This window comes from Pteropus medius, unplaced genomic scaffold (assembly GCF_902729225.1).
Source record: "Pteropus medius unplaced genomic scaffold, Ma_sr-lr_union100, whole genome shotgun sequence".
Taxonomy (NCBI): domain Eukaryota; kingdom Metazoa; phylum Chordata; class Mammalia; order Chiroptera; family Pteropodidae; genus Pteropus; species Pteropus medius.
In genome coordinates, this window is record NW_024349803.1 from 8,215,070 (window position 1) to 8,240,972 (window position 25,903).

General features: G+C 46.1%; 1 protein-coding gene across 3 annotated transcripts in view; it reads left to right on the forward strand.

The window, feature by feature from the left end:
- EPHB1 (EPH receptor B1) overlaps window positions 1-17,903 on the forward strand; it is a 397,032-nt gene extending 379,129 nt beyond the window's left edge. For all 3 annotated transcript variants that reach the window (XM_039837214.1, XM_039837216.1, XM_039837215.1), the window contains 4 exons: window positions 4,291-4,440; window positions 10,637-10,830; window positions 12,673-12,828; window positions 16,262-17,903. In XM_039837214.1, coding sequence (XP_039693148.1) covers window positions 4,291-4,440; window positions 10,637-10,830; window positions 12,673-12,828; window positions 16,262-16,370 — 609 coding nt within the window. In that variant the 3' untranslated portion in view covers window positions 16,371-17,903. The remainder of the gene's footprint in view (window positions 1-4,290; window positions 4,441-10,636; window positions 10,831-12,672; window positions 12,829-16,261) is intronic.
- The last annotated feature ends 8,000 nt before the right edge of the window (window positions 17,904-25,903 follow it).

The following is a 25,903-nucleotide window of genomic DNA, read 5'->3' on the forward strand; positions in this document are numbered from 1 at the left end:
TAGAACCATTGCATGATGCTCTCAGAAATAAACATCACTTCAAAGGGATTCCTCATGCAACATGATTCCAATATTTGAAGTCCATGACCACCTTCCTCAGTATTCATGGGTGTCAGGACTCATGTTATATCCCCACTAAGACTTCGTCTCACACAAGATGGCAGCGAAAAGTACTTTAGCAACACACAGACGTACAGAAACATTACCCTTATGGGCAGCTGTAGACTTTGGCCTGGAAAACTCCACAACTGGGTGGGCTTGTCTATGTAATCTTACTGTGGCAAGATAGTGAGCTGGCTGGGTGGCACTGGGGACATCTTCCTTCTTGAGAGTGGGGCCGAGTCTCATCACAGCCACATCCCTAGCAGACTGCTGGGCAGAGTAGGTGCTGCAACGATGCTTGTTGTGGGCTGTCTGAGGCTGAGAGACTAAACTGCCTCTCCATAGAACTTCCACCTGTTGTCATCACACCTGCTGGGAGATGTGGGTGCGGATTATCAGCAGGAGACCTTGAAGATGGCTGCATGAGAATTAATCTGCTGCCAGATATATTATCTTCGTTTACCAAATTAGACATACACACACAGAGGCAGACACACAATCTTTATAATTTGTCTTATACCTAAGGCATAATTATTCTGAAGCAGTGGATTTCAAACTTTCGAAGAGTTTCTCAGCAGCACAACCGTTCAATGCCAAGCTGTATGTGGAAGGACAGTGCTGAAGTCATTTGGAGCTCAGAGCCCTGATGGTGATGAGATGCCTACCCCTCCTCTCACCTTCTCCCTCCCCATGCCCCAGTAGTGACCTCTCTCCTGCAGCTCTGAGGAAACCTGGTCCCTGCAGAATGCAGACTATGCAGTGCCCTCAGCATCCTAGGGAAAACAAGTCATCTGGTGCTTGGAGAAACCTTGTACAGGGTATAAAATACTCAGCCCCCCTTTGCTCACATGGATGCAGATTCCTTCCCAGTGAGCCTCATTTGTTCCTCACCCCTCTCCACAAGGGTTCTTCTTCATCCAACAGAGCAAGCCACCTGCTATGCCCCTTCCTCATACCTGCACAGGTGAGAGCCAGGGACTCTTGGAGTACTTTGCAGTCATATGAATGTGTTGGCCTCAGGCCTTCCGGTCCAGACATCTCCTCCATCAGGAGGGCTCACCTTGCCAGCAGAAATCCTGCTTGCTGCAATACCATCCCACTTCCTTTACTTCTAAGTACCCCACCCCCCTCATGGGGCTGGTCACCATCCTCTAAATAAATAGAAATCCTTTCCCATAATTGAAGACAAGTTAAATCCTCATCACCATACTATCCTCTGAGCATCAGAAGGTGACACTGATGATGTGATGTTTAAAAGCTAGGAGGAAGGTTTAAAACTCCCAGGAAGGAAACCACCCATCCCTGTGCTCCCCCGATTCTGGCCTCAGAGGTCAGCATCCCCTGCTCTCTTGGCTGAGTGGAAGGGCTGGTCATGACAAGCTGTCACCTGCCTGTCCAGGGCGGCTCTTCTTGAAGTCTCTGCCACCTGCTGGGTGGGGGAAATGGCAGTGACAGGCCAAACTCCGTGTTCAGTGAGGCCCAGCAGCGCAAGGTGGCAGGAGGGCTAAGGAGCCTCGCCAGCGGGCCTGGCACGGCCACTTTACATGCAAGAGGGAGCAGCTCAACAGCTGTCACCGGCAGCCCCTGGGGTCAGCTCCAGACTTGGCAGAGAGGACGCCTTCAGACTCTCAAATTGCCTTTTTGAAATTCAGAAGAACCACAGTTTCGTCCCCCTCCGCCTCTCTCTGACACAAACATACACACACAGGGTAAGCTCTAGGTCTTTTAATTCACAGACCTACACAGCTGGCCCAGGTTTTTCTCTTTCTTTCACTCTCTGACACACATATTGATAACTTCTCATTCACGCCGAGTCTCGTTCTCTCTGTCTCTCTCTGTCTCTCTCAGACTCTCTCAGTCTCTGTCTCTCTCCCCCTCATGCACACGCACGCATGCGCACACACACACACGTGCACACACACACACACACACACGTCCCACTAATTAACTCCCGCTCTCTCCTACCTCACTTAACCCAGGTATGATGAGAGAGAAGAAACCCCGCTCCTCCTCTCCTCTGGGTCAGACCCTCTCCAGGTGTGCTAACACCCCCTCCGCTAATGGTGACATACAACATGGGGCCCCTGAGCTATTGGACCCTGGCCTCCAGGCGTTTGACAACTCCTGGTTCACTGGGTGTATTTTCCACCTTTTTCCCCACCCATGGGTACCATGTAGATAAAAACGGTAAATTTATTCCTGTTCTAGGGGGTGGTGAGAAGAGTGTCCTGTTGCTCAGCCGCTCAAGCCTGCCCTCGGGGCATTTGTCACATTGCTGGTTGCTGGCATTTGAGCTAAGGACATCTTCCACCACAGAAGCCTGCCATCATCCTCAAGGGAAATCAGGACTGGCTTCCTTGCAGAAAGCTGCATGTGTGCCTGGGGAGGTCCAGTGGATCGATAGCCTTTCTAACTCCCAGGCCATGGGTAGGAGACCAGATAAAAAAATACTTTGCAGTTTGCTCCTTTCTCTCTCACTTGTGCTTAGATTAACCACTTATACATTTTTAAGGTATTTTTGCTAAAGTCCAACATATATCTCTGGTGATTTGAACAGATTGTGAGAATCGGCCGAGGCACGAGGCCGATGAGAAGGGAATCGGGGAGCTGCAGGTTTCATGCATTATGGAGGCAGAGTTCAGGTATCACAGAAGGGCCATGGAAGGGTGATCCTGGTATTTGCGTGAAGAATTGAAAATAAAGAGGCTGTTTCTTCTAGAGGATGATGTGTTTTGGAGGGCAGCCTTGGTGAGCCCCCACTTTACCCCTATAAGTGTCATCGGTGTCCTACAGCGTAAACCCTGCCCTCTGCTCACCTCCCTTCACTTTCCTCGGAATCCATGCTTTAGTCATCCTTGATTACTGGCCGTTTCCGCCATGTCTCTCACCCCCAGCATCTGCACCTGCTCTTCCGCCTGGACTTGCCTCCTCTCATCAGTTTGACTGAGTAATTTCTACCCATCTTCTGGGACTGAGCATAGTGAGATGAGAGTTAACACATAGATAACGCTCACCCTCTATGCCAGGCCCTATCCCAAGCATTATGTGGATAGTAACCCACTTAATCCTCACAATCTGACCATTTAGGTGCGATCATTAGCCCCATTTTGCCGATGAAAAACTGAGGCACAGAGAGGAACACCTTTCCAACCCCCTTCCTGTGTTAGGGAGTCTCCTCTGCTTCTCAGAACACCCTATATGCCCCTTGGCCTCACCCTCATCACTTTCCATCTTGTCAACAAGCTATTTTAAGTTTCTGTTTTCTTGTCTGCCTCCCCACTCCCTGTGCAGCCTGAGGGCAGGGCCCTGGGATGTCTCATCTCTGGACACCAGCTCCTCAGAAAGGGCCTGGAACAAAGTAGTATCATTCATTGCTTATTCGTTGACAGGATGAATGAATGCATGGGTATCAGCCCTTACATTAACGAAATAGGCCAAGGTCTGGCAGACAAGCTGAAGGCAAGTTGGAAATTTCAGGGTGAGGTTGCAGGGCAAGAAAAAGAAGAAACAAACTCCAAAGCGGCCCTTAGAAAAGTGTATCTCCAGCCTCTGGATGTTGACCTTCACAGCCAGGATCTACAGAGACCTCAGCCCAGGGCTCTTGGCAGGCTGCAGAGCAAGGAAATTTTACCCGCTCCCAGAGATGGAGCACAAGGAAAATGGGACAGAGGGGCAGTGCAGTGTGCCCTCATAGTAGGAGGTCCCCAAGGAAGAATTGCTCATCATTTTCTTCCTTTTTTTGTTTGTTTTGCTTCCTCCTAACCCAAATGTTGTGACTTACAATGCTATGGAATGATAGCCACACTTGCAACACGAAGCACATGTAGCCAGTCTCGGACAGTATGAATTTCATGTTGTAGTGCGTTTAGGACACTTAACTCTCTCCTCCCATCCAACAGTGACATTAGAATCGGTATGTAGGGAATTGGGGTGGGGGGACGGGCAAGTGAAGCTACCAGCTGTCACTTCATGAGCGGTGTGCCCACATATAGAGACCAGCACAGGCCACACAGATCCTTCTTGAGCAACTTAAGGACTGTAATGGCAGCCTGCCTGTGCGGCATGGACTACCCTGACTGTCCTAATTCACGAGACATGGGAGCAGGGGAGTAGAAAGACGTGCGTGCCGTCTTTCACCTGCCTTCCACTAGAAACCTGACAGTGGGCTGACCAGTCTCCTTCTTCCAGGGAGGGAAGATCCCCGTGAGATGGACGGCTCCAGAGGCCATCGCCTACCGCAAGTTCACGTCTGCCAGTGACGTCTGGAGCTACGGGATTGTCATGTGGGAAGTCATGTCATTTGGAGAAAGACCCTACTGGGATATGTCCAACCAAGATGTGAGTGTCAGCAGCACCTGGCTGCCACAAGTCCCCATCCAAGGAATCCCACAGGCAGTGGCATGCTAAGCTCTCCTAACTGTCCTCAGCTCAGGGCCTTATAACCTGAACTTGAGGTGTCAAGGACAGGGGATCTAGGGACCCCATTGGCTCCAATGTTTGAAGCAAGCAAAGAGCCCAGCATGGAGATGTGACAATCCCAATGACTTCAAACTCTATAAAGGGGCACAGGCCAACTCAGGAGATAGTGGGCTGGTCCTAAATGGCTGTGGACCATGAACAGATCAGGCCTGAAATAAAGCAGGAAGTTCTACCCTGCTTCAAAGCCTGTGTGCTCTCCTTCACTGTACATGACAGAGGAGAAGCGGCGCTGGTCCAAGGGCACCTTCCAGGCCTGCTCGGCCTCTGGACTCTCACCTCTCAGCATGAAAAGAAGGAATCATAGGGGCCCTTCCTTCCTGAGAATCCACTCTTCTAGGAGCCCGTGTCACCTGTTAGTTAAGGAGCAACCGAGCAAGCTTCTCAAAGCTGGTCAGACTCAGACAGGCTATGGGAGTGAGACTCTGTCTGAATGAAGGTTACCAGCACCCCTTTAGGCTTCCCTCAAGGAACATGGGTGGAAAGGAAAGAGGAGGGTCATCTGAAATGCCTCAAGTAGAGGCATTTTGGGGGAGTTCCAGATGGAACTTTTGCTTTAGGGTGGAAGATTTTTCAGCATGATTTGCTTTGATAAGGCCCCAATCCAAAGTCATATCTGGATTTCCACACCACCTTGGACCCTGGGCTGTTCCCCAGAACCACTCTTCCTTTGTATTTTGAACACACACGCTCCCCTTGGAGCTGAGAGGGTTACTGTTTGCACAGCCTTCATACCTCTGTTCTCTGCTTGCTCTCCCCATCACCTTGGGGGCATTTATTATTTTTCCCAAATAATACAAGCAAAAAGAAGCAGGGCTGTCCTCCATCCAGATCTCTAGACTGGGCAACCAGCCCCACCATAAGCACCTCCATGTTTGAGTGGGCTCTGAGACACTAGTGAACCTGAGAAGCCGCCCTTAGCCAGCCCTCTATCCAGCCAGAGGTTTAGAGCCATGGCAGTTGCTCAGAAGATTGAGAGGGATGATCTGGGAGCCCAGAAAGCATTTTCCGATAAGACAAAAGAGGAGCTGAGTGCTGCTATGACAATGCTCCCTGCTCCCATGGGTAGAGTGGCTTCAGCCCAGAGCTGGTAAATCCTTAACCAGGTCCCGATACCAACCATGTGCGGCATCTGAGTCTTCTATTATCTATGATTATCCATGCCTCACCTCTGCTCCTGTACCTTGTCAAATCAGTAAGTATCGGAATTAATGCCGAGACTGCTTCATGAAATCTGCTGCACCCCGGTTTCATCCATACCATCAACTAGATGAACAATAAATGTTAGCTAGAAAAAGTAGACCCATTTTGTCCTATCCAGAGACTTTAATCTGATTAAGAACAATTCAGCACACATAGAATGAATTTTGAAATTGTCTGACAGGCAAGATTCGACATTCAAGATAGTCTCAGCAAATGCGTTCACCTATGCTGAAAACGAATGAAATTTCTGGTATTAGACTTCCAGAATGTCCAAATCACTTAGTCAACAAACATCCATTCTGTGCTAACTGTGACAAAGTATTGTGCTTGTTGGTTCTTTCCTGGGGGTTCACAGTCCAGTAGTACACATATAGAGCTATGGGGACATTCAGATTGACGAGGTAAGGGAAGGCTTCCTAGATATTTGATACTCGTGCTGGGCCTCAGAGGGAATAAGAACACTGCAAAGGAGCAGTTTATTCTAATTTTGTTGTATTTGTCTGAATAAAGCCCCTAAGCATTGTCCCAAGTGCAATTCTGCTCTCTGTGGAAGGCGGTGGGGGTGACTTTAGCCCATTCAGAAAGCATCTTATGACCTGGTCTGTGAGAGAGCCAGGAGGGGCTCCCAGCTGCTCAGCTGCAGCCCCACTCGTCAGAAACCACTGAGGTGGTGACAGTAACAGATTTTACAGATGACAATTGAAGGGCTTTAAGAAAGAATTGCAGAGGCAAGTCGGAGTGCTGGTAATTGGGCTTCCAGAGCCCAGGAAGGCCTTTGAACATGTACAAAGAGTTTGTCAGCCAGAGAGAGAACTTGGAAGTTCTGCTGCTTGGATCTGATTGACAGAGATAATGAGAGTGGCAGTGTCTGTGGAGAGGAGCTGCTGTTTTATTGAAACATCAGAGCTTAACTTAACCCCCTCTGCCCTGGTTCTTCCACTGCTCTGAGCTCCTCCACTTTACTCTCCAGGTACCACCTGCTGCCCAACTCATTAATGGTAAAATGCATGTCTGAGGGTAGCTAGGAGTCCCCGCTGACAATGCCAGGACAGGGGGAAGGGCCCTGCGCATTTCCCAAAGGAGCTCCAGTCACTTCACCAAGTGCCAAAGGCACCTAGGGTCAGACCGCATGCTCCTGTCCCCACCCAACCCCCACACCTGCCATCTCTGGATACAGGTAAACAAAGGCAGCCCCTCGCCCCACCCTGTCCCTGCCCCTTTAGGCCCCAAGGCATTTGCCTACACTGGGCTTCAGGATGGCTCAGAGAGATGCTGCAGACCATTCAAACGGAGCCGGCATCCTGCTCCAGGACAGTCGCTTAGGCTGACTCTCTCATGGCCCACACTCCCACTCTCACCTGCCTCTAGAAATACCATCCGATCGCATTCTAATCTCTAATTTTTTCAACATCCATTCATCTCATCATGCTATGGACCCAGGAAAGGGGTCCAGGACTCACTCCAGTTTTCAGTTTTGCTCAGTAGGACACTCTATGACCCCAACCTGGGGCCAGACTTTCCACACAATTCCAACGGATGGCCAGATTGAAGATGATTCTCCAGGCCTCCTCCCTGTCTTTCATACCTGCTAGCAAGGCAGGCGTAGCAGAGAATGATCCCAAAGCCCCATTAGAGGACCATAATTCTTTCTCTGAAATAATAATGTTTTAATTTGATTACATGTTACATGTATTCAGAAAATTTGAAAAGTGTCCTGATCCTTAAAAAGCAATTAAAATTCTCCACAGGCATAGCACATAAATAAAAGATCTGAGTAGGTAAATGTTATGCACACATCAATAAATGACCTAGGTATTTTTTCCACGGGGTAGAGGGTAAAGAGTTTTTTTTCATATATATATATATAAGTACAAGAAACACCAATACTCCTAGAGTATTAACTTGAGTAATAACAACAAAGTTATCTAGGAAAAAAACAGCAAATGGAATAAGGTACCATTTTGTAGACATGAGGATGGGAGGAGGTTCAAACATTGTCTTCCTGGACTTCCAAATGGCCAGCAGCACAGCAACCCTCTTTGCAGACATTTCATTTACTAGAGTGGCTGTGGCAGAAATGATGGCCTCCACGTGATACTAGGATTCTTTCTACTACTCACCTATGCAGCTCTCAATATATATCACCTCACTGTGTCATTTAATCTTTGTAACAACTCCATCCATGCAGTTTCAGGGAGTTAAGTGACTCTCCCAATTTTCTGGAGCTAATAAGAAATGGAACAAGGATTTGAATCCAGGCCTCCAAGTCTGTGCACCTGATCACAGCGCCAACCCCTCACCAACGCAACACATGCATGTCTTCTCCTGGTGGACCTGCAGTGGCTCTTTGATGTCCTCTTAAAAAACAAAGTCAGCACAAACAGAAGGAAAATAAAAAATAAATGCCAGAACAGCCTTCTAAAACTCCAATGAGGTGACCTGCATAGGAGACCAGGGAAAAGCAGCTAAGCCATGTTCCGTCTGAAGCTCACGGGCAGAAGATTTAGAGCCTGCACAGGCCCCCCAATCTCTCGCTGCTTTGCCAGGAGAGCTTGGTCAGCTGGTCACACCATAAAGCTAAGCCCCCACACAGGGCCCTAACTCCAGTGTTCCTTCTTGTTAAGGACAGATGGGAGAGTAATCTTGTCAGTGGGGAAAATTAGTATTTTGGGCTCTGACATCAAATAATCTGAGCAGAGATGCCAGCAGTTTAGCTACCCTGCACTGGAAGACTTGGGGGCCCCTCACCCTGTGAGAAGTTGACTTTGGATACTAGCTCCTCCTGCTGGCCCCACCTAGCTTGTCCTTAGGCAACCCAGAAAGAGCTTGTGGGGCCATTCAACAGGTCTCCACAGCACTGTGACAGGGCCCCTCAATCTGACTGCCCCAAAGGAGCTGGAAAAGGGTGCCGGTTTATGAGCCAGACTGATGCAAAAGCTGCCAGGCTGCTCATCCTCATGGATTCCGTGGTTTAGCCCCATTGCCCTAGTTCTTGCTATGAGGACATCAAACAGCTGCCAGGACTATTCTCCAGGCTGAGATTACAATGGCAGCCCAACAGAGGTCTAGGAAGTGGACTTGGAGGTATCCAGAACTTAACATCAAACGTTCCTGTGATTTATTCCCAGCCCTATCATTTACTAGCTGTGTGCCCTCAAGCAAGTCACTTCACTGCTTCTGCCTCTCTTTCCTCATGGGAACAATGGGGCTAAAATGCCCTCCTCAGAGGGTAGTAGGTAATTTGACTGACAACAGTTTGGCAGAGAGAAAAATTTGTTGGTGGTGCAACGTATTATTCAAAAGTGAGTGTTCCTGGTCACTGGTTTTTTTTATATAATGATATTATTGGTATGGTTTGAATGCGTGTTTGGTTTTCTGCCACGTTGAGTAGAAGGAATAATACACTTTGATTACCTCTAATGACTTCAGGTTATCATATTATCTCATGCTCTATCTTGTGTCCTATATACTGTGCATAGAATTTATAAAAATATAAACTGATTAAAAATATTCAATTTCTGACCAATTCACAAAGTAAAAGAAAAAAAAAAGAATAATCAGTCAAAAAATGAATCTGACTTTTTTTTAAGTAGAGCCAAAACACCTGAAAATCTCTGAACTACAAATTATTTCCTTTGTTGTTTAAGGTGCTTTAACTGTTTATTTTAATATAAAATCAATGCACAATTATTACAGAAAATAAACTTACAAACAAGCAAAAAGAAAAACATAAAGAGCATTCATGTTGCTACTTGCCCAAAGGCAACCATCACTAACTCTTTTCTATGCATGTGTATAATTACTGTTTTTTGTTTTGTTTTGATATTTTTTTTTTACAAAAGCAAGATTATACCATACCTGCAGTTATACAGCCTGCTTTTTCCCCTAATATTACAATGTGAACATATTTCCATTTCAATAGGTACTTTTTTGCAACATCACATTAAGGCCTGCATTGTATTCCAGGCCCTCCATTGTGTTACGTGTATACCATAATAAACTCATATGTTTCGCACTGGGCCCTTTACAATTATTTTTGCCATTACAAAAAGCACGGAGTGGGCATAAATGATTTAAATGAATTGGAAATTAAGAAATAAAGGGTGAAAAACACAACAGTATGAAAAACTGACAAAAGTACTTGAAGATCCTAAAATCTTTACAAAATTATCCTCTGGAGTCTGCAAAAAATTACCAAAACTTGATCGGAGATATTTGTTTTGCATCACCTTGTTATTTTGACCATTTTCATTATTCTGAACTAAGTTGTTTAACCAAAGTATCTTTGACCCAATTCCTGTTGCTGCCTCTTGAAGATGAAGGCAAGTAATGCCTAGGAAGCATCAGGGGGTCCCTAGGATGAAAAAGCCTCTCCATCAAATGCTGATTCCTTCCCTCCATTTTTCTTCACTTAGTGAAAAGATGAGGCCACCACAGGCTTTCGTGAGTGTCCATTATATATAGGGGCTTCACTAGGTTTCCCATGTCATCTTGTTTCACTTTCCTGGTGCCACCAGAAGCTAATAAGGCAGAACTGGGTCATTGTTCTCTTAAAGAGAGGAGAAGCTTAAGCCAGCTCATTCTTCCATAAACAGTCACAGAGATTTACTGTATGTCAGACCCAGCACCACATGCAGGAGACATAAAGGTACAATTACATGTGTTCCCAGCTTTCTAGGAGCCTACAGTCAAGGAAGAAAAACCAAGCACATGTAAAATCCATTATGGTAAGAAGTATATGAGCACAGAATGAGGGCGCCTGGGTCAGAGGGTTCCATCCTCGGGGGCTAATTTGTGAATGATTAGCTGGTGGCTCATCACTCAATCACACCTGTTCCCCTGTGTGTCACTGCAGGTCATCAATGCCATTGAGCAAGACTACCGGCTGCCCCCACCCATGGACTGCCCAGCTGCTCTACACCAGCTCATGCTGGACTGTTGGCAGAAGGACCGTAACAGCCGGCCCCGCTTTGCTGAGATTGTCAACACCCTGGACAAGATGATCCGGAACCCAGCAAGTCTCAAGACTGTGGCAACCATCACCGCCGTGTGAGTCCAGTGGAACAAGGTGGTCCCTAGGTGTAGATGGTCTCATATTGGGGCAAGGCCAATAGCAAGGCTGCTAGTTTTTTGGTCCTCTGAGAGCAAGGGTGAGGTGGCTAACCTTATCCACCAATGGAAGAAGTTCCAAGATTCTTCCCTTTTCTTTCCAGGCCAAGGATACAGCATGGGCTATAGACAGATGTTAAGAAACCTGTCTGGGTCTCCATTGGCTTCAGGTGGTCTGAGTACGGGGCTCTCTAATAGTTGAGCATATCTATATGAGTGTTATGAGGCCCCACTCTGAGCAGTCCTATTTCCGGAAGGCACCCTTTCTGTTAAACACATTACTCTGCAGGTGTAGCTGCATACTCAGAACCTTGGCCAACCTATTAGCAGGTAAATGCCCCAGGTGCTATGGGACAAAGAAATACAAAGTAATTGGATTTGTTATAAGCAAAAAAACAGGACAACTGTCAACTACTGTCAGAAACTGTCAGCTGTACATTCCTCATCTACATTTGCAGTGCTAACTCATTTATTAATTTATCCTTTCAACCAAAGTTTATCGGGTACGAGCACTGTGCCCATTGCTGGGGCTATAGAATGAACCAGCTAGACATGGTCCCTGCCCTCATGGAGCTTAGAATCATTTAGAAGCAGCAAACATTGATCAGATGATCACCCAAAGAAATGCAAAATTGGGAACTCGATGGCCACTGCAGCAGGGAGGCGTGTGGTGTTTGGAGGGCGTAAGCCTCCATCCGGTGTCAGGGAGGCATCCCCAATGAGTGATATTTCAGTTGAGAGCTGAAGGGTGTGGATGCATTAACTGAATGAAAAGAAGATGGGAGTAGAAGGACAAGAGTTCCAGGCCAAGGATACAGCATGTGTAGAGACCCAAGGGTGGGAAGGACAGGGGCAAGTGTGTTGGGAGTGCAGTTTGTGAGGAGACTGGGTGGGAGCTGAGGCTGCCGAGGTGGACAAGTAACAGATGCTCAGAGCCTTTAGGCCCTGCTAAGAATTCTGGGACTGATTTTCAGCACAATGAGTACCCATTGAAGAGTTTGACATGAATCAGTATTGGGTGAAGGTTATTGACATGATCACATCTGTATTTGGAAAAGAGCATCAGGCTACAGTGTAGAACTTATGTTGAGGGGAAGGAGCATGCATGAAGGAAGACTAGTACGAGGACATTTTAGGAATCATGATAGAGAAGATAGGGTCTTAAATCAGGCTAACGATGTAGAAAGAAGTGGATGAGTTCAAGCAATTTTGGAGGTCAAATCTTTATGACTTGGTGAAGGATTGGGCATGGTGCTGAGGGTGAAAACATCAAGATAGCACCCTGGTTTCAGGATAGCACCTGGTGTCTGCTTCAAGAATGTGCCAGAAATCAGTGGTGAGCCTCTCTGTTCCATTTATTTCAATTGGCTCAGGATAGAACCAGAAAAATAAATGTTACCAATAGATTTGGGAAGGTTGTGGCAAACTGTACATATATATTATAAAAGACAATATGTTTGGATGATGAAGCTCTTAGGTTTCAGTTTACAAGGGAGTTGTGGGCCTTCCCTTCCATTCAGACTGCACGCTGGTCAGTCCCCCTGTCTGAGCTGACCGATGCATGACAGCACCCAGAGGCAGGGGGATGGGCCACCTGGACTTGAGTAGCCATGCCAGCTGCCAACTCAATATTCTGTAAGGAAGAAGGGGTCAGCTCAGGGCTCCATCAGAATCTCCATCCCGACAGGGATGCAGCCTTCTGTGAAGTCTGCCATCCACCAGACGTGCAGCTCTCAATGCATGACCACTGCTGTGGGTCACCTGCTCCCCTCTGTCTCATAGGCCTTCCCAGCCCCTGCTCGACCGCTCCATCCCAGACTTCACGGCCTTTACCACCGTGGATGACTGGCTCAGTGCCATCAAAATGGTTCAGTACAGGGACAGCTTCCTCACCGCCGGCTTCACCTCCCTCCAGCTGGTCGCCCAGATGACATCAGAGTAAGTGATGAGAATTGCCTCTGTCTAGCCCCTGGTGGAGGTCAAGCCTTCTTCCCTGCCATTGCCCATGTTGCGGTCTTGATTTCTGGCCTCAGCCACAGAGCTCTGCCTCTTTATAAAACCAGGCCTGGTAGGGGAGTGCCTTAGAAAGATGGAGGGGAGCCTGGGAGTGGGGTGGGTAGGCTGAGATCGTTTGGGCTCCAAATGAGAGTAGTTCAGTCATAGCCATATGTCATTTGCCTAATCACTGAGAGTCTGTCCTCCATTTAAGTTTTCAAAATCAACCCATCAAAGGGAGCATTCAGATGGAAAGAACACAGCCAGCTAGCACTTTAAACAACATAGCGGGAAGAGGCATTGCACTGACTCAGCAAAAATCTCAGATGTGGATGGAGTTTGTATCCATACTTGTAAATAAGTATACATTTTCATCCCCCACAAATTATTTACAAGTCTGTAGCCCCCACAGAAGTACGGAGGAATACAAAAACTAAATTTATTACTAAATTTATTAGAATAAAATGAGAACCAGAAAGGGTATTAAAGATCCATGTACTCAATCATTTTCTCAAGAACATTCTTAGTAGCACCGGTTCGAAGGAAGGGTAATAGGTTTTCCTTGGATAAAAGGTTCCCCTGTCAAATAAATTTGGAAAATACTGTGCACTTTATCACTCTCTTGGAGATTCACTACACATGTTAGCATTGTAAAGGCCATGAGAAATCCCGAAATAAAGAAATCTATTTAAAATTATTAAATACTGTGGAGCCATATTTTTGAGGGGCAGGGTTTTATGGAACTGTAGTTTTAAAAATGTTTATCTAGTTCCACCCCCTTCATTCAGTAGATTCAGAAAGTAGGTGAAGTTAGCTCCTGAAGATTTGGGGTTCACGAGTGGCAAAGTGGGAACTAAACCCTGCTTTCCTGACCACCAGTCCCACATCCTTCTCCCCGTGCACCTCTGGGTCACATCGGTACCCGTGCTTTGCTGCTCTCTGAAATCACCTGGGAATCTTTCAAAGTACCGATGCCTGATTCCCACGCTCGATCTTCTGGTTTAATTGGTACGTGTGAGATCTGGGCATCAGGATTATAAAAACTCCCCAGGTGATTCTATAATGCAGTCGAGTTTGGGAAACACTAAGTAAAAGTTGGTCTAAAGTCTAAAGTTGGTCAACTTGAACACACACACACACACACACACACACACACACACACACACACACATGCACACACCAGGGGACTTTACTGGCAGCCCAGGCAATGACATGTGCTGACAGCACCAGGCTGGTGCCCTAAACATGCGTACCCCATGGTAGAAGGTTAGTGAGTCCATCAGGCAGTTGACAAACACATATTGATCACTTGTTCTGTGTCAAGCACAGTGCTAGGTGCGGGGCTTCCTCCTGGGGCAGGCCAGCTGCTGAGTCCCAGGGGAAGGGGCGGTCAGCCATCCCCAGCAGTTGAGCCCCAGGGAAACAGCTTCCCGTTTTGCAGTCCATCTTCCTAGAGTCCGGCTCCATCTCTCTGAGGTTTATTCTTTTTCCTCCTGAGATTTATTCTTGCCAGAAATGATGGACTCTCTACTTTTTCCAGGGAGATGGCTTGAATGTGCATCTAGCCTTGGATCCACTAAACTTCAGAATTCATTTTTTTAAACCTGAGTTCATTTCTTGGTGATGCGTAAAAAAGTCAGTCCCTGACATTATGAATTATTGTCAGATAGCAAAAATAAAAAAGAAGCTTTTTCTGGTGGAAAACCAGCTTCCCCATCTTGTAGAGTTAATATGGATGGCCTAGATAATCGGGGGACTGGGTGCAGGGACAGAAGTGGGTGTTCATGAAGACAGGGTGACTCCTGCTTCTTCACTGAGGTCTGACTGAGTATGGGGACCATCTTCACCTGAACCCCTACAAACAGAAGGGATCAAGTAGCATAATTCCCTTAGTCCAAGAATAGCCATGTGAAAAAGAACAAAAGAAAGACTAAAAAAAAAAAAAAAAAAAAAAAAAACTGACAAGGAATTGCATTCAAAGTAAAAAAAATGTCAACACAATATTGCAACAATTTAATTTGTTCCTTTAGAGATAAAAGATGGAAAAAGAACATGAGCAACTAAATAAAATAGATTGTGAATTCAAAATTTAAGTATGCCTCTCAAAAGTGTTTGCTAAAAAGACATGGGCAATTTTACAATCTAAAGTAGCTACAGCTCGTGGGGGACTGACCACCAGCTAAAAGGAGGGGGATCGGGAGAGCCAAGGCATTGTGGATGGAGGTCCAGCACAGGATCCTCCTCAGGGGTCTGGTACAAAGTAATATACTGTGCTGGGGACCTCGGGCTTTGAGGGGAGTACAGTCAGGACTTTACAAGAGTTGGAGAGCAGCCCTGCAGGGTAGTGAAAGCCAAGTGGTCTTGAATTGGAACCACTGCTTTTCCACTATGTGATCCTGAGCATGTCACTTAACTTCTCTGAGCTTCTTTTGCCTTGTCTATAGATGTGCAGATAACAATAATGCCCATCTCATTGGTTTGTGGCGAGAAGTAAATGGAACAGCACGTACAAAGCGTTTGGCCTAATTTCTATTACTTGCCTATAGGATGTACACAAGAAATGATTGCTGTTAAATTACTATCATTGAATTTGAGTGGTTTGTCAATTTTTACAAAATGCTTCCGTAGGTATAAATGAGGTAGTTTATGGCACATGAAAAGCGCTCAAGCAATGTCATATATTGTTATTATTGACTAAGGAAAGAAGCATGGGTCTTCCCAAAGTCAAATATAAGCCATGAACTTCGTACTGAGACTCACGGCTCAAAGATAAATCCAAACCAAACCCTTATCCTAAACATGTTCCTGGGATTTCCTCTTGAGCAGATATTTGAAAGTTATTTTGAGACCACTCTTCATAAAAATTCATAATATTAAAATTCAAAAAGAGGTAGGAAACAGAAACTTGGGGGATAAACATCAGAAAACCAAGCAAGCTCCACATCTTTTCAATCACAGTGGGTGATCACTAATTTAGGCAGAAAATTTTACAGAATAACTGAAGCCCCATACAGTGTGTGCTTGGAGTGTTTAAAAAAATAGCAGAGAAAAGTTCTAGTTCACCTCAGGTCACAGATACAGTTAAGGGACGGCTCCAGAACTGATAGGTGAGGAACAAGGCACAGCTCCTCCAAGATTTCCTAGTTGGAGGGGGCTTTGGAGTTAAGGTCCACTGCATTGAGAAAAAGAGGTTGAGCAAGAAAATATCTTAAGTAGGTGTTTGCCAAAGACTCAGAAACTTGGGCTCCTTGGATTTTAAATGTTTTTATTTGCCTACCCAACTATCATGAGGAGCTTGCCCTCTGTGATGAGTTTTGATCCGTGAAAAGCTGCCTTAACACTAAAGTGCCTTCTTTTGTGGCTTCTTCCCTCCTAGAGATCTCCTGAGAATAGGGGTCACCTTGGCAGGTCATCAGAAGAAGATCCTAAACAGCATTCATTCAATGAGGGTCCAGATGAGTCAGTCGCCGACAGCAATGGCATGAGAACTCTCGTTTTCTGGGGGGAGGAAAGGAAGGAAAAGGACCAGGCTCAAGGGAGAACCAGAGGTTGACCACTGTGGAATGTTCTGGAGAGACTGGCTTCTCCGCTGAGAAATGAATTACATCAGTGAAGAATAAACCGGACCTGTTCCTAACAGTCATCCTTTGTTTCTCAGTGACAGAAGCATGTTTAAGATGCTGTGGGAAACCAAAAATATAATAATGATTATAAAAACACGAAAAGGTGATGTTCAACGGAAGTGAAGACACAGCGACATGCATTGGGGGACCAAGAGTAAACGCAGCTCCCCCTTCAGTGGGCGGGAGTCATCCATCCACAGGAAGGAAGGGAAGGAGGTGGAGGGAAGAAACAGAGCAGCGTTCCATTTTCTTCCTCGCCAATGACATTCTTTTCTTTTCTCCTTCTGTGCTCCTCCCCAAGAGTCCTCTCCCTTCTCCCACATTCATTTCCCTTTGCTCACGACTCGTGTAGGGAAGTTTCCTCAAACAAACCCCAGCTCCTGAGTCTCCAGATGTCATTCTGTCAGTTGCCAAAGGACTTTGCTGACCACTGCATGGGGGATCCGACCAATTCAATTAATGTCTTCATATTGAAGAAGAGATGTACCTTCAATTGAAAACCTTGTTTTTCTTTTGTTTGCATTTTCTGCAAAAAGGAAAAAGAAACCACAAATTGGAAGAAAAAAAAGAATAAAAGAAAAACCTGTTTCCGTGTGCGAGAGCACACATGTGTATGTCTGCGTTACAAAATGACTGTGCTTTTTCGTAACAGATGCAAACAAGAAAGATCTGGGAAGTCTTTGCCCTGGAGGATTCAAAGGGGGCCGGAACATGTGACCGGTTGGCCCATTGGGGTGTTTGGCTCAATTGGGAGAGAGGGTAGGGAGAAAAATAAAATGAAATGGGGACAAACTCTCAAGAGCTTGCGAATTCAGACAGGAAACAGGTGAGTGGTTTGAATTGGATGCAGTGTGGGCCATTCTAGAATGATACTAACTGATTAATTGTTCTTGGAAACATCTGAAGAGAAGGAGAAGGAAAGAGTTTCTGGAGAATGTTCTTCCACATCCTGGAATCTGCAGTTCAAGAGGTGGCAAGGGAGGATTCTTCTCACCTTATTTGTGGACTGGCTTAAGCCGTGTGGCATCAGAGGAATGTTTCAAATGTGTCTGTGTCTCTCTGCATTCCTTCTTGTACCTCATTGTTTAATTCACTTTTGTAAATTCCACCTAACATTTAAATATTTTTAATTTCTCCTTTTACCTTAATCTCCTTGCTAATTTTATCTGTCTAATTAAAATGAGCAGAAGCATGTCTGGGTTTACATAGGACGGCGTCAGAGTGTGTGTTCCCAGACCCCAGTGGGCCTTTCCCCAAGTTACAAGAGAACCCTTAACGACCATCTTTCTTCCCCTTAACGGGGTGGGGGGCGGGGGAAACACATCCAAACCCTGTGACTCTCAAGAAGCAGAATATTTTAGAATCACTCTCACTGATGTGACTCAAAGGAAGAACCGAATAACTGTGAGGCTCTGAAGTCTCAAACGTGCGGCTTCAGAAGTCATTGGCAAATAAACATCAACAATCATCAGTGATACACGATCGGCCCTGATTTCAGTTCACACACTGCATTTGAGAAATTCACATCCAGGCCAATTTTGTAAGAACCACGAAAGACTGTTTTAGACTCCTTGCTTGTGATGTGTCTGTGAACATGCAGTTGGAGGCGAGTAAGAGGAGCTACTATTCCCACGTAGCTTATTTAATACATAGCTAAGGTGACCTGAGCCTTTCCCCCTAGTCCTAAGTAACTTTGTACATGGGAAGGTCCTCACCTGCTAACGCCCCGTCAAAGAGTCTCATAGGCCTAGGGGTACAGCTTCAAAACAGGGGAGCCCTGTCTTAAAGCACCATCCTTGTACTTAACCCCTGGAAAACAGGAGATGGTCAGAATTGTCTCAGCAGATCGCATATGGTTGCAAAGAGCCCCAGTGCAGCCACACAGCAGGTAGAAGAGAAAACTTCCCCTTACTAATAGCTTACCAATTCCACGCACAATTTGCTAATTACCCCCAAAGACTCCAATCCATGAAGTGTCTTACAAGCCTAGGCGATTCCGCTAATTTATTCTCAATTTTCCACAGGAATGAATTTTAATTTGTCACCAAATTCCTCAGGCAACATCCTTAACCCCAAATTCTCACTGCTCCTCCACCGATGCCAGCTCACCTTCTGGCTGCAGACAAAGAAAGGTCAAAGTGAAGGTCATGCCACTCCCTTTGGTTTGGATTTGTGATAAGATCCCCACAAAGAAGGGAGGAGGTGGGGGGCGGAGAGAGAGAGAGAGAGAGCCAGCCCAAAGAGCACAGGAGGAAAGCATGAGGAGTCAGAAGAGCCAAGGCCAGGATCTCCAAGCATGATTCTCAGTGGGAAGGGTGTGACCAAGCTCTTGGCACTCACTCCTCTTGGCAGATACTCAGCATGGTTTCCCTACCCCCACATGCTGAAATGCAGTGTGTCTCTAGTGATTGACATATCATGCCCTCCCTCTGTAGGGCAAGGCCAGTCATCAACCTCTGACCTTCAGTTTCCTCATGTGTATAATCGGATTGTAATAACTACCTTCGAAGAAAACTAGCTAACGTTCCTGAGCAGGTTCTCTGTGCTAGGCACATTCTGAGTACTTTATGTGTATGAACTGTCTTCTTTCATAATTATCTTGTGAAGTAGTAGCAGATACTTTATTTTCCCCAGTTTTCAGATGAGGAAACAGAGAGACAAAGACCTTCCCTGGATCACACAGTGGTAGAGTCAGGATTTGACTCAGGCAATCTGACTCCATGCTCTTAACCACTATCCCAGTGGGTCTCATGCTTGAGCATGCATTAGCTTCACCTGGAGGGCGTGTTAAAACACGGATCACTGGGCCCCACCTCCAGGTTTTCTGATTCAGTACATCTGGAGTGGAAACCAAAAATCTGCATGACTCACAAGTTGCCAGATGGTGCTGATTCTACTGGTTCAGGCGCCACACTTTGAGAACCACATCAGGGCACTTACGTACTTTCCTGGAATGAATAATACTAGATGGAGAGCCTTGGACTCAGAATGATAATCACTGAGGTTCTTGAGCTACCCAGAAAGAGGGGAATGAACTCTCACACATTTGGGCATGAAGCGATGGGAGGCTGGTCTCCTGCACAGATATATGAATCCCCACTGGCCTTTAGAACCAGGGGACTTTACTCGCATCTTCAAAAGAGCTCTCTGGGGAGAATGCTCACTGTCAGCAAGATCTCAATCCTCTTTAATTTTAGTTAGACCCGTGACCTTATTATCTGGCAGAGGATTAATCCCTCTTCAGATCCTTTCTTAAAAACACACTTTGCACAGTGGTCAGTGGCCTGTGGCCCTGTGAGCCAGGCTAAGGAGATGGAATCTACCTCTGTGCTGTGCAGCCCAGGGTATGGGTCACAGAAAGGCGAACTCTGACAGGCACACCTGAAGCCACCAAGAGTCAGATGGGCAGGGACTGCACAGGAGACATTGGGAGATGTTTAATTAATGTTCCTGGGCCAAGGGTTATGAGAATGAAGGCGATTTGTTGGAAAGCCTTGGAGATTATGGCCCACCTCTCTGTGCCCTCTCCCTGCCCCCTTTAATTCTTGAACATAGGAATGAAGGGTAGAGAGTAGATATATCTACAGAGCATGTGTTTATTGCATCATCTAGAGATTACTGAGACTCATAGATATCAAATAGGTACATATACTACTAAAATCATATGCCTTCTCCACCTACCACCTCCCTCTACCCTTGCCCCCTACCCAAAGTTATGTGTAGAGTTAGATCACTGGGTTCTCACTGAGGTTCCCTAGGATAATTGAAATCAAGTGAGAACTAGAAGTTACCTTGACCAGCATTTGTGAGGAGAACAGAAACCAATGAGGACTGAGGGATAGAAGTCCAGGAGTATTGAGGGGTAGGGAGAGTGAGACATCAGGTGACAATCTATAAACTAGTAGATCAAACAGCTACATTTTGTCCCAAGAAGGTCTTCGTGGGCTAGCCTGAGAACCTCATTATCATTTCAGAAATAATGGCTCTGGCACCAACTCAGGGCACGAGTGAAGCAAGGAAGAAGCATAGCCGTGAAGGGTACCAGCAGCAAACAGGCACCATCCAGTGTTCTCTGCCACTAGGAAGGCTCAAACGACACTTAAGATCCACGTCAGGGTGAGCTCAGCATTCACTGAGATGCAGTTCATATAGAAGTGACAGGGTCATTTTCGAAAGTAGCCAGAGGTTTCACATTGTCTAAAATATCGGTGGGGCTGGGGGAGGGGGTGGTGGTAGAGGGAAATCGCAGAGGTCACAGAAAGGTTTTCAAAAGGGGGAGGGGTATCACACTGGAAGGTCATTCCAATTGATAGAGGTCAAATGGCAACTGTGTTCACCACCAAAGAGTCTCTTGAGATCAGCAATTTCCGAATGAGAATAAGTGCATAGAGGTCTTAGGACAAACTCTCAGTCTCTCTCAGAGTACGGGCCCTGGTGGTAGTGGTCGGGGGAGGGGGGAACGATGTGTTCAGCAGACCCTGCTTAAGGGTGAATGGGTTGGACCCCCTTGGGCAGTGGTGGCTGGACCTTCGTCACACACCTGGGAGAAAGGAGAGGCTTCCTCTCCTTTCCACCCACCCCTGCATGCCTCCTGGGCAACTTTGTTATCATAGGCCCTTGACGGGTTCCTGTGTTGCTGGGAGTTGTGACTTAGCACACAGCATTCCCAGCCAGAAGCTTCTTGATCCCCAGCGTGGGAGTGAACACAGGTCGTGTCCTGTTCACCTCTGTACCCAGCACTCAACACCCTGCCTAACACATGGAAGCCGCTGACTACATATTTGGTGATTTAAATAAGTTTGAGTTGAGAAAGTTTAACATGTCATTATTTCACCCACAGAAGTCCATGACCTTAAACAGCCATGCTTCTAAAGAATTAATCCCTAGATATTTAGTTGGAATCTTTCTCACTTACTTTTTACTGCTATCTTTTGTAAATTACTCTAATTTTAGTTGTGTGAAGTTTAACACACTCCTTTTCAACCCCATCTGCATCCTTATTATGTCAGAATCTTCCCCAGAGCGCAAGCCGGGGAAAGCAGCATCCCACCAAGTGTCAGTCACTGTACAGAGTCCCTGAGACGCAGCAACGAACGTAACATTGTCCCTGGTACAATAGAGGCAAATCAGAAGGGCCGTGAAGGGCAGCGCGAAGTCCCTACTCTGAAAGCTGAACGAGGGCTCTGGTCCTGCCAGGGTGACGTCGGCTGGACAGAGTGGGCGGGCAGGGTTTCCCTCACAGGGAAACTTCATCTGTGTCTTCTACCGCTTCTAAAACATCAACTTTTTTCCAAGAGTTGTTTTACCTTTCTAAAGCCAGCCTCACTCCAAGAGTTCTTGTCGTCATTCACTCACCAAAAGAAAAAAAAAAAAAGTTGAAGAAAATTAAACAAAGTTATGGGTGAATAAGCTGCTTCCAAAGTCCTGAGATGCTGAGCTCATGCTGTTCTGCTCTTCTAAAAGAGGGAGAGGGTCTCTTCTCCCCAAGAAAACTTTCATTCCTGTTTCTGGTCTTCAAATTCATATTTGCGTGTGCATTAGGAGCTGCCGTAGCTGTGTAAATGGCTTCCCGACACAGAATATGACGACAATTGTTGTTATTTTGTTATTTTCTTTAGTGGGAATGGCTTGAGCATGTTTAAAAGCTAATTAAAAAGAGCACATGGAGGAAAAGGGGAGGACAATTGAGAGAGTCAGACCCAGCTGGAGGGATGGTGCGGCTTAAAACGCAGAAGTTCTAATTGGGTTTGGAGGATGAATGAAATGAGGAATGACATGAGTTTCTAGCAGAACGGGAGCTCACCTTCCAATTTCCTCACAAGCTAATCACTTAGGTTCTGCAACCTCTAATGCTGACAGTCAAAGAGCCATCATTGAACCCAGGGGCCTTACAGTCACAATGCCAGAGCGACAAGTCCAGCACACCCATTTCTGATGAAATGGATGAGTGGACAGTAAGAAGATCTGGTGAAGAACAAATATGATGCATCAAAGGCCCATTTCCAGCTTAGAATCCCTCCGTGGCTACCCACCGCCAATGGGAAAAAGTCCAAACTCACAGAGGGGGTGCAAAGGCTCACCTATCAAGCCCAACTTCCCACCAGGCAACACCTGCTGCCTGCCCAGACCCTTCCCACCTCCGTTTCTGTTCTCATGGTTGCCCCTGTGCTAGGATTTCCTCCACTCCTCAGCTATGAGCCCACCAGGCCTCAGCTCAAGAGTCACAGTTCTCGTGAGGGTGTTCCAGTCTGCAGTCAGTCACTTCTCTATCCCCTAAACAATTGTCCTTACTTCCATCATATTCATCCTTCTAGTCTGTGAGCTCCTTGGATTATATTCATCTGTGTATGTCTAGCACCCAGCGCAGGGCTCACACATAATAACTCCTTAGGAAGGAGTAGGAGAAGCCAGGGGCAGGCACAGAGAGACTAAGCCCAAAAGGAAGCATCATTCTGGAAGATTTGGGGTCAGGAAATAGATAACCTAATGGAATAGGATAAGAGAGCCTCAGCCACAGAGAATGGAAAGGGGAAGAGGCTGAGCTAGGAGGATAGTGAGCTAGGAGGTGGTCACCATGGCACGTAGGGGTCAGCTCTGCAAAGTCCAAGAAAGTTCATGGACATCCTAATGAGTGGAAGGGCCCCGCAACAGAACCAGTCAGGCAGTGAGATTGGGATGCTTCGGGGTCACGGTCTTAGCCATAGGGCAGAGCCCAGCATCAGGATCCCAGACTCCCAGGAACTGGGGTAGGGACATGGGAGTGGAGACTGGTAATAGCAAAGGGGGACTCCACTCATTCATTCAACTGACATGCGTGAGACTGCCATTGGGCCAAGAAGACAGGTCAGACAGGTCAGAGAGAACCCTTGGCTTTTCCACTCACACTTAGTATATGCTTGGGCAGCTCACCAGCCTCGTCAGCTGCTGTTTCCCCAACACTCACACAGGATGGAAACAACTAAACTGGGTGGAGAGGCAGGGTTTTTCTCAGAGCATCTTTACCATTATGGGAAATAATCTTGATTGTGCACGGCAATTTTTACTTGTTCCGATGCCACGACATCTGCTAGATGAGCAGGTGGGTGGCTTCATTCACTTCAGAGCTTTATCTGCCCATATCAGGATCATGGGCATGAAATGGAGACCTCAGAAAGTGTCCCATATCTAAGCTATACAAACAGAACACAAGGCTTCCAAATCTGAGCAGTTAGCCCACCTTTTGCTGGATTGTTGTGGTTCTGTGTTAACTTTCTGAATATCCCCGACCCCCACCCCACTGCCTCATGCCGGAATAATAGGGTTTGATGACAGCCCAGCCCTGCTCCGCCAGCATGCACTAGAAAAGGACGGGACCTAGGAGGCAGGGCATACAAGTGCTCAGCTTTCAAAGCCAGTGGGGTTTGGCACACCAACTGGGCTTCCCCTGTTTGATCAGACATCTGGGGATCTCTCACCCTAGCCAAGAGATTTTCAGAGGCAGATAAGCTAATTAAGGCTCCCATGCTAGGTGTCATCTAAGAGTGAGAGCTGGGAATGTTCTATGTTTAGAATTAAGTAGCTCTAACAACAATTAGAGGAGGAGCTTCTGGGGTGGGGGCAGGAAATATGACCACTTGAGAAGTTCTCAAAAACAATAATTGCAAATTCAATTATATAATTGGTAATAGTAACTGCTATTCTGTGTTTTGAGTGCTTGCTATGAGCCAAGCACACCAAGTACTTATATAGCTGGTATTATTATACCCATTTTGAAAATGAATCAACTAGTAAGGCTCAGAGTAGTTCAAGCAGCTTGTTCCAGATCACATTGGAGAGTCAGGATTTGAATGCAGGTTCTTTGCCCGAAGTGCGTTTTCTGAATCACCAAGCATACTGCCACCCGAGCTAGGCGTCTTCTGATGATTTTTACTGGCCATCTCAGTACCATCGCACAGCACAGGTGACTTATTTATACTCTGAGGATTTTTGTCTATAAAATGAGGGTATTATTATTTACTCCACAAGGTTTTTGCGAGGGTAAAATGAGAAGCCACATGTGAATCAAATAGTCTAGTTCCTGGTTCTTAGGGAGTGCTCAATAAAAGGTGGCTGGCATCGGTTAGCTTATTCTATTTCTAGGGATTTGGGAGCATGACCTAAAAATAGAAAGCAAATCAGTGCCAGAAGTTTGTTGTAAAAAGTCTTCTTGCCTTCTGATAAAGGTCAGTCCTTAACCTCTGTGGATTTGGGGTTTTGTGAACTTCACAGTTGGTGTATCTGTCATCTTAATCATTTCTGCCCTTCACCTTGCATGTTTGCAGAGATTGGAATTGAGCTTTGCCTTGCTTCTAGGTGGAATCCCAGGCTGCCTGTAATATTGGAGGAAGGGTTGGGTTCTGGAACCTTCTTTAATATGTTACATTGTCATGTTGCTTGCTTATTCTCACAGGACCGGGGACTGTCCTTCCAGGTGCTAAACCAAATCTCTTCTTTGGATCGAAGACCAATTTCTGGGCTTATTAGTCACTACGAAGAGCTTTCTTCAGCTAATAACTGTTCAGAGATATTCTTATGACTGAGAAGCCATCCTCGGGGGGCAACCTGTTGGGTTTCCAAGAGTGCAGAGGGAACCATCAGTGAGCAAGAGGGTTTTAGGATGTATGTGTCCAAATTATTTAAGTCATAATAGTTTTACATTTATTTTAATGTATACTAGAGAAAATATACCCAGCACATAAAATACATACATTATTTCACAGATATTATAAAGTTGCAAGTAAAAACCATGTTTCGGTTTTAAAAAAAAATAGTAACTAAATGATAGTACAATTAATATGCGAATATGGCAAAAAAAATGTGAAGGAGAAAACTGTAAAACAGAATTTTGGAAACCTATGAATCCATCTCACTTCTCATTGCATTTCCCAACCCCTGTTCTGGCACATTTCACGGCACTCACTGTCCTGACACCCACAACTCTGCCCCTCATCCTGGAGCTCCAGCTGGAGCAACACCCTGGAACACTGCCTCCTCTCACCTGGCTGCTTCCTGGACATTCTGTGAGCCTTGGTTTCACCTGAAGACTTCCCAGAGTCCTCCCACCTGGTCAGCTGCTCTTCCTCTGAGGCCCCTCCACTCACTGTGCTTCTCACCATTGTGATGTTCTGTCTCTGTATTATAATGGTCTGTTTATGCATCTGTATCTCACCTGCCCAGAATGGGAGTTTTGCCAAGCTGGAGAGCATGTCTTCTTCATGGCTGAATCTGCAGGCCTGGGGCATAGTTGTCACGCAGTAAATCTGTTGAATAAGTCAACTAATAATTGAATCCATATACCTTTGCCATGAGTTATCTTCAATTGAGGAAACCAAAGGACCAACGATACTCATTGATTACATTGATTCTTCTTGAAGTTA